At 44.3% G+C, this 13,488-nt stretch overlaps 1 protein-coding gene across 1 annotated transcript; it reads right to left on the bottom strand.

The window, feature by feature from the left end:
• Positions 1–2,386: 2,386 nt before the first annotated feature.
• LOC113967948 (cell death-inducing p53-target protein 1) lies at positions 2,387–13,288 on the bottom strand. Its single transcript, XM_027684017.1, has 5 exons — positions 13,209–13,288; positions 6,517–6,635; positions 4,634–4,699; positions 3,342–3,501; positions 2,387–2,879 (listed from the first exon to the last, which is right to left on the bottom strand). The coding sequence occupies exons 2-5, from the start codon at positions 6,620–6,622 to the stop codon at positions 2,771–2,773; spliced, it is 441 nt and encodes a 146-aa protein (XP_027539818.1). The 5' UTR covers positions 6,623–6,635; positions 13,209–13,288; the 3' UTR covers positions 2,387–2,770.
• Positions 13,289–13,488: the final 200 nt, after the last annotated feature.

Raw genomic sequence — 13,488 nt, forward strand, 5'->3', positions numbered from 1 at the left:
GGGGAAAGTGTTCACATGTGATATGTCCAAATCTGGCTTCAAATCTTAATTTCTGTCCCAGGTAATGTTGAAGTTTGCTGTGTACCAAGCACAGCAGCAAATTGAATTTGCTAACCTCCAGGCTGTGCCTGGAAGCCTTTATTTTTTATTAAATACTTGTGTAAACTATTGTACCTGTAAATAGTGGTGTAAAAATGTCCTAACTAATGTTAAATACCTCCTGCACAACTTAAATCTATATATATATATATATAATTTCTTTGTATATTCATGTAGGCTTGGGGTTTGCACCCTTCCTGGTAAATGTTACCAACTACTTAACAGCAAAGCTTGCTGTTCACAGCCAGATTTTAAAATGAAGAAGAATCTTAACATCTTAAAAAAAATGTGTGAAATGGTACAAAACCTGTTGGGCTGACATCTGCATGGGCTGCCTGTGGGGGTGATGGTTGTGGTATTATTTTCCATCAGGTCAGAAGAGGTTGGGTGACCAGAGGAGGGAGAGTTACTGACCCTTGGTACGGAGTGATGGCCTGGGTTGAGGAGGCTGGGGGGTGATGGGTCTGGGTGTCATGTAGGATGGGGAAAGTAGTTGTTTCACAGTTTTTACTTACATTGATACAAGTGAGCTTTTTTCACGTCTCAGTCTGCAGACTGGAGTTCTGTACTTGCTGGAGTTCTGTACTTGTTGAAGCAAAAAGCAGTGCACATGCCCCCCCTAGTTTAGCTAAAATGTGGGACCAGCTCAGTAGGGGCTGTTTGTCCATTCTGAGGTGGGTTTGTCTGTTCTAAGATGTGGGACCAGCTGGGTACAGACAGTTTGCAGTGCAGACGGTGCTGGGTGGTTTAGGATGACAGGACTGGTGGGCAGTGCCATTCCAGGAGCTCATTTCTATGGCCACCTTCACACCCACAGCATCCAACACCCCCGTTCAGACCTGCCCTTGCTGTGTGGAAGTGCCAGGTGATGGAGGAGAGGAGACAGTGGTACCCCTGCCCCATGTCCCCTGTCCCTGCCCAGTGCCCCTGACCCTTCCTGCTGTCCCCTTCCCCTGCCTCAGTGTCCCTGTCTCTGTCCCCTGTTCCTGCCCAATGTCCTCTGTCCCTCCCCGCTGTCCCTGACTCTGCCTGGTATCCCCTGACCTTGCCCTGGTGTCCCCTGACCCTGCCTAATGTCCCCTTCCCCTGCCCCACTGTCCCTGTCTCTGTCCCCTGTTCCTGCCCAGTGTCCCTTGTCCCTCCCCACTGTCCGTGTCCCTGCCCTGGTATTCCTGACCCTGCCTGATGTCCCTGACCCTCCCCATTGTCCCGTCTCTGCCTCTCTGCCGAGTGTTCCCTGACCCTCTCCAGTGTCCCTGACCCTGCCCGACTTTCCTGTCTCTGCCTGGTGTTCCCTGCCCCTGCCCCTGTCCCTGACCTTTCCCGGTGCCCCTGACCCTCTCCAGTGTCCCTGACCCTGCTTGGTGTCCCCTGTCCCCGCTGCCCTTGCTGGCCAGGGGTTGGTGTCGGGGGTGCCCCCGGCCCCCTGCGTGGAGGGGTCGCTGAAGGACTGACCTCTTGAACAGCTGCTGAGGGACGTGCCTGGTTTGTGGCTGAATCTGAAAAAACAGCCAAAACACGGCTTTTGATCCAACACCGCCCCGTTAAGTTTTGGCTGAGGAAGTTTGGACGCCGAAAAGTGCCCAATATTGCAGGCCCTGTGCCCAGAGCAGGGCAGGGGAGCAGCCCAGTGACGCTGCCGCTCATCCCGCCAACATAAAAGCATTTATGATGTTAAAACGTTGAAATACGGGCATTTCTTCTGTTTGTTTTTCCAGCAAGCAATAAGCAGCAGCATCTGCTGCTGTTGTCAGTGTTGAGCAGAGTCTGGGCACCTCCTGCGTGTGTAATTGGAGATATTTAATTTCACAAGATAAGTGACTTTAGATGAGAACTGTAAAAGTTCTCTGTAAAGTCTAAAGCCTATTAAGTCCTGGTTTGGGAGATGATGCATTGCAGAGAGGTGGTAGAATGAGGGCCTTGTGTTGTGGTTGTGGTGATTCTTTTCAAGCTGTGCTCGCTGATTTTTCTTCTTTATGTGTTTGCCTTTTGTATCTTGATTTGTTAACGTAAAAGGGGTGTCCCAGTGTGACCTGCTCTGGGCACAGCCGGTCATGGAAACAATGCAGACAGGAGATGCTTTGCCAGCATTGTTAACAATAACAGGTTTATTTTCTTACCTCATCTATAACAGAGTAAGGGCAGTCTCATAACTTAGCATTTTGTTAATAAATAATCAGCTACACTGTACCACCCACAGCCCTGCAGGGGTAGGTCCTGTAGGAAGAAGAGCAGAGAGAAATGAAATCCCGACCAGTCAGTTCCAGTGCACAGAAGGTGAGTGCTTCTCCAAAAGGTGCATGTCCAAACCTCTTGGGTACTGGAGGGTTAGAAGGTCCAGAGGAGTCTGTGTCCAGCTGGGTTGGAGGTTTGAGAGAAGGAGCAGTAGTGCTGAAGTACTCAAGAGGTGGTAACTTCACAGCTCAGGGCAGCGAATCAAATAGAGCATAAGTTCAAGTGACACTGTAAATTAGTCTTCAAGGCTTTTTGTTTTAAAGTCAGTCCCACCATGTGATGGTAAACTGGAGTTTACCAGGTGGATTCACCAGCAGGGGAGCTGCAGAACCTAAACATACCCCTCTGTATGTTTTCTAGCAGTAGTTTTATGAGTAGAATCTTGTGCCATTGGGAAATGGACACTTTACATCATCTGGTTGCATAAACTTTGTTTCTACAGTCTTTTGTATCTATAAATGTGAAACTGGCAGCATGGGCAGTAATGGTCTGCGTCCTTGAAGATCTTCACAAAGAGAGGCACGAAGCAGCATCCAAAACAGCACCTACAGCCAAAGGGGAGATGGACAGAGATGATTCACTGGCTTTTCTTTCTGCTGCCCACAGCTGTGCTTTTTCTCTGCCTTATTCTGTCTGTCTTTTCACTGCACAAATCCACTTCTCTCCCAAGTCTATTAATGTTTAAAGTATCTTCCAAAAATTAATCTTCTTCGCCGCTGACATCTTATGCATTAATCTGATTCTGAGCCCGATTCTAAATTGCAGTAGGGAAGTAGGCAATGCTGTAATAATTTTTGCTTGTCTTTTGAAAAGTAATAACATACTGGGTTAAATTTAGCAGGTTTGCATCCTCTGTAGCCATGATGATTGTATCTAGAATGGACAGAATGTCTTCTTATCAAGTAGAGGAGGGCAAACTGTCTATATAAGCACTAGCTAGAACTTTTATTTTTAATTACTCTTTTTTTAGCCTTCTGCTACTCTGCAAAATGTACATGAAAGCTTACCCAACCATGCACAGGCTGGTGCACAGGAGGAAGGACAGCTTGCCCAGTCTGTAGGTGACCTGGGTGGTGATGTGCTGGCGGCAGGAAGGACATATTGTGGATGTTGGTTTGCTCGAGAAGATCCCTGCTACGATGATCGGGGGCTGAGACACCAAGTAAACTTGAGTTCAAGAGGAAATGGGAAGCAGCAAAATTAGAAGCACAAGAAATACTTCCCAATATACAGAATCTCAGTTGGAGAATGTAGGTTCTCTAACATGGCTTAATGCAGCACCCCTGTTACCATTAATTTCAGGTATATTCATTAGAACCACTGTACTGCTTGTGCTGTGTATCCCAATCTGTTGCTTCTAAAAGCAGCCAGTATTTACTTGGATAAGGACATATCCAGGGAATGGCCTATGGGATAATCCCCACAGTCAGGCAGTCTCCACCCCCACCCACTGGCAGATGTACTCTGACACTGGAGTTTATCTTCTGATATTTAAAATAATATGAAAACGCATGTTTTCTCTGAAGAAGAGATTTGAAGGATATAGAGGAACTTTCTGGATCAACTTTTCAGTAATTACAAGAAATTCATCAAAGCAGCTTCTAACATACAAATGCCATCAGGCATTGGTGCTGTCCCCAGTTAATAAAGTCTCTGGCTCATGTTTTCTCAGTTTGAACCTGACTGTTGGACTCCCTGAAGGGCATGGCACTTGTAGGTATATGAAGGATATTTTTTCAGAAATGTTTTCAGTAAAAAAATACCGGTTTAGTGATCCTAAACAAGTTTAGGGTACAACTTCACACTGTAGCCTGAGGCAAAACTTGAGGAGTGGGAAGGTATCATCTGTTGGATAAGTAGGATATAGCATGTCTGAGTTTAATTGCCTTCTGATCTTAGGGATTTTTAAAAATGTATTATGTCTTCTTTCCTCCTGTATGAGATGTTATTGACTATTCTTTGAAGCCTTTCCTAAGCAAGTCCTTTGAGCTTCTCCACTTTCATAAAGGTGAGTAGAGCAGGAACACTGGACTTAAAATGATTTGTTCTGAAAGTCCTGGTTCTAGCTGGTTTTAAAAAAAAAAAGGGTACTTCTATAGATGGGCTAATGCTAGAAAACCAAGTCCGAGTCTCTCAGTTTTATCTTCCAACATTTCTAGGGAAATTTTCAAGCTTCTTAGACTGTGATTGGATCAGAAAACTCCCATCTTCTCTGTTGACTTTAAAACCGGAACGATTTCCCTTTTGTTAGCATGGAGAACCACAGGCATTGTCAGAAACACAGTCCCCTGGCACTTACCTGGCTGCTCAATGGTGGTTGTTTCTCGGTAGGAGTAGGGTGGGGGAGAAGGGAACTCGTAGCCCCCTGTGCAAAGAAAAGCAGGGCAAATATGTGAAAGTGCAAACAGCTTCTGGCTGCACCTGCTCCAGGGTAACACTGGAATGATACTTGGCCTTAATTTAAGGACTCCACTGATAAACGATCCACACTAACTTCAGGGATAACTACCCTTGCTATTAGTATTTAGAACCTTTTTCTAGTTTGAGCTTTATCTGCCCTCAGCTTCCAGCCAATTAATTTCATTGTTCTCTTTTTTCTGGGAAGAAGTTCTTTTGTTTTTTAGGAAGAGGGAAGGTGGTGACTAAGAGACCTCGAGTTTTTTTAGCTCTTTTACTAATCTTACAAATTAAGAATGCAGCTAGCCTACCTGAGGTGGAATAAATGAAATTCAAAATAAATTCATGTGAAAAGGTTTGCAGCCAGATAGCGTGAGGTGGTATCAAACTATCTGGTATCAAACTAAACTGGGCTGGAGCAGGAGGACAGTCTGATGAGAAGTCCTGTTTGATCAAGCCCACAGGGACACAAAAGTGAGATACAAAACTGGAATTTTCCAGACTGAGACAAAATGCAATGGCAAACTTGAAAAAAAGTTAGCAATGTTTTCTTGAATGCCTTTCCAGAAGTGGTAGAGATTTAAAATGGCATTTGGGTTTCGTGGTGGTGGTGGGGTGTTCAGTTTTTGGCTTTGAGGGAGTTTTTTGTTTGTTTGTTTGTTTTTTTAAGGGGGTGTTATTTGTGGAGAAAAAAAAATGGTAAAAAACTAAAAATTAAATAATTTCCTTCTGATCTGGGAAAGGAATGTGCTTAGTACCAGTGAGTTACCACTCAATGTGTTTTTGTGAAGGACCTGCTTCCTGCACAAGGACAGGACACTGCAGCTCAGCATTAGATGTGTGGGGTGCCTGTCCCTTGCTTGAGTAGCTCACAAGTGAGACTTTTTCTCCCCAACTTCTAATCTCTTCTGAGTTTAGAAAGAGGCCAGAGAGGTCTCTGAAGTAAAAAATATTTACAGAGAGAGCTGGCCAGAGTAAAATTCTCTGAAAATTAGTCCCCTTTAGAGGCCCAGTCCTGACACATCGAGCCTTATTAGTCACCACCTGACCTCCCACTCTGGTTTTTTTCTCCAGTCCTGCCCGGTAAACGGCAATTCCCTCAATAGCAGGAAGGTAACAAAGGTACAATCACAATATATCTGTGTGTCTTTCAATGAGGCAGAAGACAAAGGAGCGTTGTGAGATACTTGTGTAGGTGTGAAAGCGCTGCCTGGTTTCAGAGAGAAAAGCCAGCCCAGCAGAGCAGCAGCTGTCGGCACCCACTCGCAGTCTTTGAGCTGAATTGTCAGCACTTCAGTCTTGGGGAGGGGTTGTTCGGCCCTGCAGAGCCTGGGGCAGAACTGACTCAACCAGGGAGGGCAGCTCTGGTCAGCAGGAGTGCTTGGGAAAAGGCCAGTCCTCTGGAAAACTGGGTGACAATTTAAGCAAGACACAGCCCATCCACGTACAAAGTTTGCTGGCTGAACATTTGCTCGTTCATTAAGATGAAATTATTGTAGAGATACAACTGCAATTCCTTTTCCAATCAAGCATGTGCAGTTTGAGAAATTATTAACTAAATGAACAAAAATATTTATTGCCATTTTAAATGATGCTTTTATTAGGAGATCCCACCAGCTTGCTTACCCCCAACCCTGGGGTTTATATTCTGGCACAGAAGCTTTCTAAACCCATCACGTCCTGGCAAGGCTGGGTCCTGTATGATCCAGCTCAGGATCCAACCATCAGTTTGCCACACAACCCCCATCAGATGCTTTTTCCAACCCCCTGGTGAAGCCTCCTTACCCTCCTGGCTGCAGAACTCTGGTGCAGAGGGTTCTTGCCTGTAGGAATCCTGGTGAGGTTCATACATAATCATAGGAATTTCCACACGTCCCTTCTCACTAGGCATGTCTGCAGTTCACCTGCCAAAAGTAGGGCAAAATAAAATCTACAGTATGTGACTCCCAGTGCCCTGTGTTTGTCAATGCCTGCCTCTGTAGTTCCCAGTTCTCACACTCAGGTTTTACTTGGAGGCAAATTAGCAGTTCTCATATTCTGGCTTTTTTTGTAGCTGAAGTGCAGTCAGTTCCTGTTACGCTTCACGATGAGGAAGATGTAAAGGAAGAGCAGAAAATACCATCTTTACATATTTCTTTGTGTTGGAAAGCTAGAAATGTTCCCCCGGAAAACACACTATTCACAGTGTGTAAACCAATGACTGAAAGTGTTACCTTTGCAGAAAAGTTAACCTCTTTTTTTTTTCCTGTGGATTATCAAAATAATCAAGGAGGGGAAGAGCACCCTTAGGAGCACCTGTGAAAAACCTTCACGTGTCACTAAGTCAGTGCAATCAGCAGCAATTCGGATCAGTTGTTCTTTGGGTTATTGTGCAACCTTATCACCATTGTTATCATGCCCAGTTTTGTTCTGTGAAACTATTGTCTCATCGGTAGGTGACAGGCTTTTGTTGGGAAATGTCATTGTTACCTATGACTGCGCTGCCTGAGGCTCTGAACAAGATCAGGCCACAAAATGTGTGTTTTGCAGGTGTTAGCAGGAGCTGTTCCTCACAGGAAAGAAGAGTGGGAAGAAGAGGACACGGATGTGTGTTTGTATTACTGTAACACTGTAAATGGAAAGGTGTTAATTATTCCTAGCTGATTTCCTACTAACATTAACTGCAAGAGCCCTTTGCAGAAGAAAGTTTCAGCCTCTTGCACAGCTCAGCAAGGAAGGGCAGTTTAGGGGGAAATATGTATGGGAAGGACAAAAGACCAGAGATCAGCAGTGCTGAGATAAAACATCAGTCCTTTAGGGAGGTAGAAAAAGAGGAATTTGAAAATATTACTAGGGAAGAAGTGCTCTAATTTTCACAAATCTGGATGAATGGGAAGTGATATGGAAAATGGCAGCAGAATGGATAATAAAGGGAATAGGTAGGATGGTGTGGAGAAAAAATCAGAAATACAGCATTGGCCATGTTAAGGCCAAAAATGCTGGGAAAAGTGCTAATATATGGATTGGAGAGGAGGAATGGAGAAAGGTGCATCTCACTATGCTTGTTATAAAGGAGGTGAAACAGGTGATTGGGAATGTCAGAAGTATTAACAGGCCTTTGTTGAAGCTTCATGAGGATCCCACTGAGAAGAAAAAAGAGGATCTGAGAGTCAAGAGAACTTGGGTAGGATGAAGCTGTGAGATCCAAGGGGGAGTAATCACATATAGAGGAGAAAGACAGTGTGTCAGTAGTAACTGGGTTCAGGAGTGTGATGATAGACAATGTTGCATTAGCCAGTGTTGACCAAGAGCTGTTCCCCAGGACAAGGATTAGAGGATAAAATTACAGGGAGTCTCCAAGTTTTTGTCTTATTGCTGTCTTGGTACTGAAACACCACACACTAAATACTGGGTGGTGTCAGTTTGGGTGACACTTCTGCAGAATTCATCTCCCTCACTGTGAAACAGGAAGAAGAGGAAAGGGCTTTTGAATTCCATCCAGGCAGGAGGGCTGCATGAGGCACAGAGTAGGAGGGAATAACACAGTGAGAGCATGTCAAGTTAACTGCTGAGTGCAAGCAAACACTGAGTAATCCTGGCTCCACCCAGTGAGGTATGAGGATAATATCACCTGCTAAATGTGTAGGACAAGAGATGCAGAAGTGAATCAGCAGCAGAGCTGGGAATAGTGTGGGAGTCCCACTGGGTGCCAGGTTTGCGTTTGATCTGTTGGAGCACAGAAGCTCTGGGCCTTGGGCTGTGGACAGAGTTGGTGCCCTGAACTTGCTCACTTTCAGTGTCTTGTTAAGTGCTTCTTATAGTGCTGCCAGTAGCTCTGTGTGTTGGGATGGAGGACCTGCCCCAGAACTAATGAGCTGGGGGAGCTGGACGGGGAGCTGGACCTCGGCTTCTGCAGGAGCATCTTCAACCTGCTTGGGGGAAAGTACCAGGGGGTTAGACACCCTCTGGGCCTGATTGCTGGAAGTCCAGAGGTCCAGGAAAAGCATTTTCTAGGGTGTGTTATACAGCTCAGTAGACCCTTTAATTGGGCACATAAGTGGTTACTCTCAGTTCTTGGTTGCAACCATGTCTATGATGCCCGAGAGCTCTTTGGGGCTGTGACCTCCAAACCTGTAAGTGTTGTTGCCACAGATTAGAGACTTTCCTCTCTTTCAGATGTGATCATCTTCTGGAGAGGAAGATATGGGAGACAACCCATATCTTGCACTGTTGGTAGCTCTGCAGGAAAAAGTCAAAAGGAGAAATACCAGGCAGCAGTTCCTGAAGAGTAGGAAAATGCCCTATAAACTTCCCTACAGAAACCAGTAACATCCAGGAGGCTCACATTTAATAGCTTGGGAGGTGATGTGAGTTGTCTTCTCTGCAGTCACACTGAGCAAACAGAGCTCTTTGCAAGGGCAGGGCAGACCTTGTGTTCTCCTGAAGTGGGGCCTTGGTTTATCTGAAGCTGATTGACTCAAACTACTGCAAACTGCTCGATTTGTAGGCAGAAATCTATAGTGCCAAGAACACCAAAAGAATTCAGTGCCTGCCTTCTCTCCTCTGAAGTTTTAGTCTCTTCTACACATGGGTATAACTGGTTTGCACTGGAAAATAAAACTCACTTTTAAGTCCTGTGGAAATTAGTATTTTACAAAAAAGAAGCAAATCACACCCCGAGGCATATACACAAAGAGCCAGTTCGGGGAAAGTAAGGTGGAAATGACAAAGCCTTTATGTTCCAGGAGGGACAAATCCTAGGGAAGAATGGGCAAGCAGTTTCCATCATCTTTCTCTGGATTTGCTCCAGAGTCTTGTGTTCTGGTGTGAAGAGCAGGCTCACGCAGGCAAGCAAAGCTGATGAGCTGTGAAATTCCACAGCAGAGCCTCACTCTCCAGCTCTCACCTCTGCATTTCCCTCCCCAATGTCCCTGATAGCTAAATAATCCCACCCATGGGATTAGCTCCAAGTGTCTGCAGAGAGGCACAGGAACTGCCATCTCTGCTTGTAAAGGGGGTTCAGTTGAAAAATCAAAATTCTGGGCATTGCTAATTCTTCTCCTTTCAGATTCATATCTGGCTATCAAGGATGGCATCCAGGATCTTAGGCAGGACAGCAAGCAGTGACTTTGTAAGAAAAGTGTTTAGTCTCCATTCCAGCTCCAGCTGAGATCAGTGTGGGATTTGCCATTCAGTAAGAGCAGGTTCAGAGACAGAAAAAAGGGAACATGGAATTTGGGAGGAAACATTAATTGATTCAGGTATTTGAAGAAAGTAGGGTAATATGTTCAAAAGTTTTGTATTTTGGAAGATTAACATTAAAACATTATAGTAAGGGATCTTTACATTTTATGGAGGTAGAGCAGTTTTCACCAGTGACCTGTTGGCTTGTAGGATACTGGTCCAAAGGCTTTCAGTTTGCTGTAATGTGTTCTCGTTCTCCTGTCATCACTAGTTTAAAGTTTTCCTGGGCATTTAGCCCTTCCAGCTGGGTTTATGAGACAATTTAAGTTTCTGATGTTTTAAAGAGTGGCCATAAAATGCCACTGCTGGCATACAATTGTGTCTGTGGCTTGAATAATATCAAATGCCTGTTTTACTTGGTTGCAGCAGTTAATTCTAGTTTTTGGCTAGCAATGAAACCCTGGATTCCTCAGTGGAGTGATCTTTTCCCTTTAGTCCTGAGTTGGTCATTTAAAGTAACATTGACAATGTTCCAAGGCTTTTTAGATGTTCAAGAAGGAATAGCTCCAGCTCTAATACTGACAGACGTAGTTGGGGAGCAGCATTCAGGTATTTGTCTATTCTTATTTTTAAAATAGAAGCTAAAAGAGATGACTGCTGGCAGCAAATTAGAAATTGGACATTAAAAACTTTTCAGTGTGCCTGAAGTAGACAACCTTTTCAAGGAGATGAAGGATGCTCTGCTAATTCCCCATTCTTTACTCCTGAATTTAATTTTCAATAGTAGTTATTCTGGATTTTAAATCTGGATCAGGCTACCAGCCTCTTCAAGTGGTGAGGATGTTGCTGTGAGGGATTCAATGGAATAGGCACCATATTTCTCATTGCAAACTCTTCACCTGGTTCCCTTGGCTTCTCTGTTGACTGCATGGGCTCAATACCCAACATGTAAGGTCAATGCTGGAAGTGGTCAGTGAAAGAAGGAGGTTGTTGATCTGTTGAGGTCATCAGAATGCTTTTGTCATTGAGCCAGGGAGCAGGGCAGAACACATCAAGTCACTGGGTAGACACTGCTTCTCCTGCTTTCATGTGGAAAGGGAGATATTTATGTATAATTTATGTATAATCCAAGTCTTTATGTCTCACATGGAAATTTAGAGTAAAATGAGTTCAACTATCGTTCACAAAATCATGAGGAAGCATATACTGAAGAGTGAAATATTAGTGACCTAAGCTCTACTGAGAAAGAAAGAGCTCTTTGCTTTCTCCTTCTTGGAGACAACCTTCTCTCCACCACGCTTGGACATCAGCAGCCTGGCCCTCCCTCCCTGGGCTCACAAGGCTGCTGGATAGGCAGGGACTCCCCGGATTTTCCAGTCCTGTCCCACATCAGATGTTTATGTTGGGTTAATCCTTCATGAAGGGAGCTCTGGTCTATAATTCAGTACATTTACTGCTCCTGTTGCTCTCACCTAAAGCAATTCAAAGTACTGTAAACTCTCACAAACCTCCTAGTCTAAAATTATTGATGGTAGTTTATTCCTGTGTGTTATTGTGCCAGCACCAAGCTCTTACAGAACAAACTTCTCCCCTCGAGAGAGCCCAGAGAGCATTCCTGTCCCTTTGCAGCCTTTCCTTCACAGGGCTAAGCAAGGTTTTGAGTCCTTCTCATTTCTGTGCAGTGAATTCATCCTCCTTTTCTCTGAGTGGCCAAGGAGCTCTGTCCTCAGCCTATAGAGTGGTATGACTGTCATCTTGTATTTGGTGGAAATGCTGCCTGTAGAATAATCCAGCAGCACTGCTCCCTGTTCCACAGGCACATCGTGCTGAGGTTTGTATTATGCTGTCATTAACCAGCAGTGGGTCTTTCTCCTCCAATGTCATTCTGTACTAATGAACTCCCAGCTTGGAGCTGAAATTCCTGATACGCTTTTCTAAGTGCACTGCTTTGTAACTTTATAATACATAGAAATACCGTCACAGCAGGTCTCTAACTTTTCTCATTCTGAATAAGAGATTTTCCACTTCCATAATTTGTTTCTTCAGTCATACATTTTATTAGCCACTCCTATATTTCCGTCAGGATTATTAGTTAAAATACTGAATAAGATCCACCACTGATTTCTGTGCTAACCTTTGATGCAAACCAGGTGTATCGTTTAAATCTTGTTCCTTAATTTACTGTTTGAGGTATAATCTCTTGTTCCCTTCAGATAACCAACATCACTTGCATTTAAAGGGCACTTACTCTGAAGGGTGAGCACAGCTGAGCCCTGGGATTGCATTAGAACTTGTCCCTACCTAATTACCATTCCAAAAATAGAGTACTAACCACTAAAGGGAAGTATTGTCCAGTGGTTTGTGCATTAACCTGGACTGGGGGGAAAAAAAGGTGGGCTCAGTTCCTGTTCTGCAACAGTGATGATGAGCAAATTAATTAGTCTTGGTTTTGCTCAGCTTTGTTGTGTGTGGAAATCCTGTGTCAGGGAGGCACCGTGTCCATTCTGCACTGACATGGTCACATTTGGCTGTGCCTTAAAACCTGAGCACAGAAGGTGGGAGATGCCGAGTTTAGATTCAGCCTTTTTTCCTCTGACAGGAAAGACACAATTTTGTCTTTCACATTCCCTCTTAGCTGTCAGAATTGAGGGCAGCCTTACACAATTGTTTCCAGCGCTTCATTATTACGTTAAAATCTGATTTTTGATATCTTTTCATATGATTCCTGTATAGATTAACATTCCTGTACAAACAGCATTGAATCAGGGGTAGCCAGCATTTCATTTATACCCTTTAAAAAATAATGTCCATAACTTGTCCTTCAATTGAAAACTGATGGAACAGCTCAAGTAATGTCTCATACAGCATCTGGAGCTGGTTTAGCAACTCTTACAAAGTTATTATGAATAAACATCCATTTGAAGAGAGCAGGTGTCTGCCCTGCTTTTATGTGTGAGCTAAGCCCTTTCCTATAGTGAAAACAGATTCATTAGTTTGACTTCCCATTCTTATTACTGTTCTCATTTCCACCTTATCAGAAAGCTCCTTTTCCTCTTTTCCACCTCTGAACTGTTCTAGGAGAAAGATGAAATACCCTGAGAAAAATCTTTGCCTCCAGATTTTAGGAACGTGAGAGAGGGTTGCAGATTTTGAGAGCCTGACAATTTAATCATAATAACTTAACATTTACAACAGAGAGCCACAGCTGTCACACTCCTCGAGCTCACTGCCTGTTCTAGTCCTTGCCACCTCCAATTCTCTACTTCCTAAGGAGTAAACACAATATTGATCCCAAGTGATTTGAAAGCTCTTACCTTTATGTAGCTCTGGTGAATCTGGGGAGGAAAAAGGCTTCAAAAGTTGATCCCTTCCTCCATGTCTTTGCACTGTGGCTGTGTCAGGGGAAGGAACACACACCTGACCAGTGACATGACCTGCTGTCATGCCCCAGTGGCGTATCCAGCTGCAGATGGGAGTCAGTTGGTAGACACTGTATAATTACCCCAGTTCTGCCTCAGTCCCAGCCTACTGCTCACACCTGCTCTGCCACCAAAGGAATGTTGTGCAACAGGCTTGCACCAGAGGTTGTTTTTG

The sequence above is a fragment of the Neopelma chrysocephalum genome, unplaced genomic scaffold (assembly GCF_003984885.1).
Source record: "Neopelma chrysocephalum unplaced genomic scaffold, ASM398488v2 Primary Assembly neopelma1_65b, whole genome shotgun sequence".
In the NCBI taxonomy this organism is placed as follows: Eukaryota; Metazoa; Chordata; class Aves; order Passeriformes; family Pipridae; genus Neopelma; species Neopelma chrysocephalum.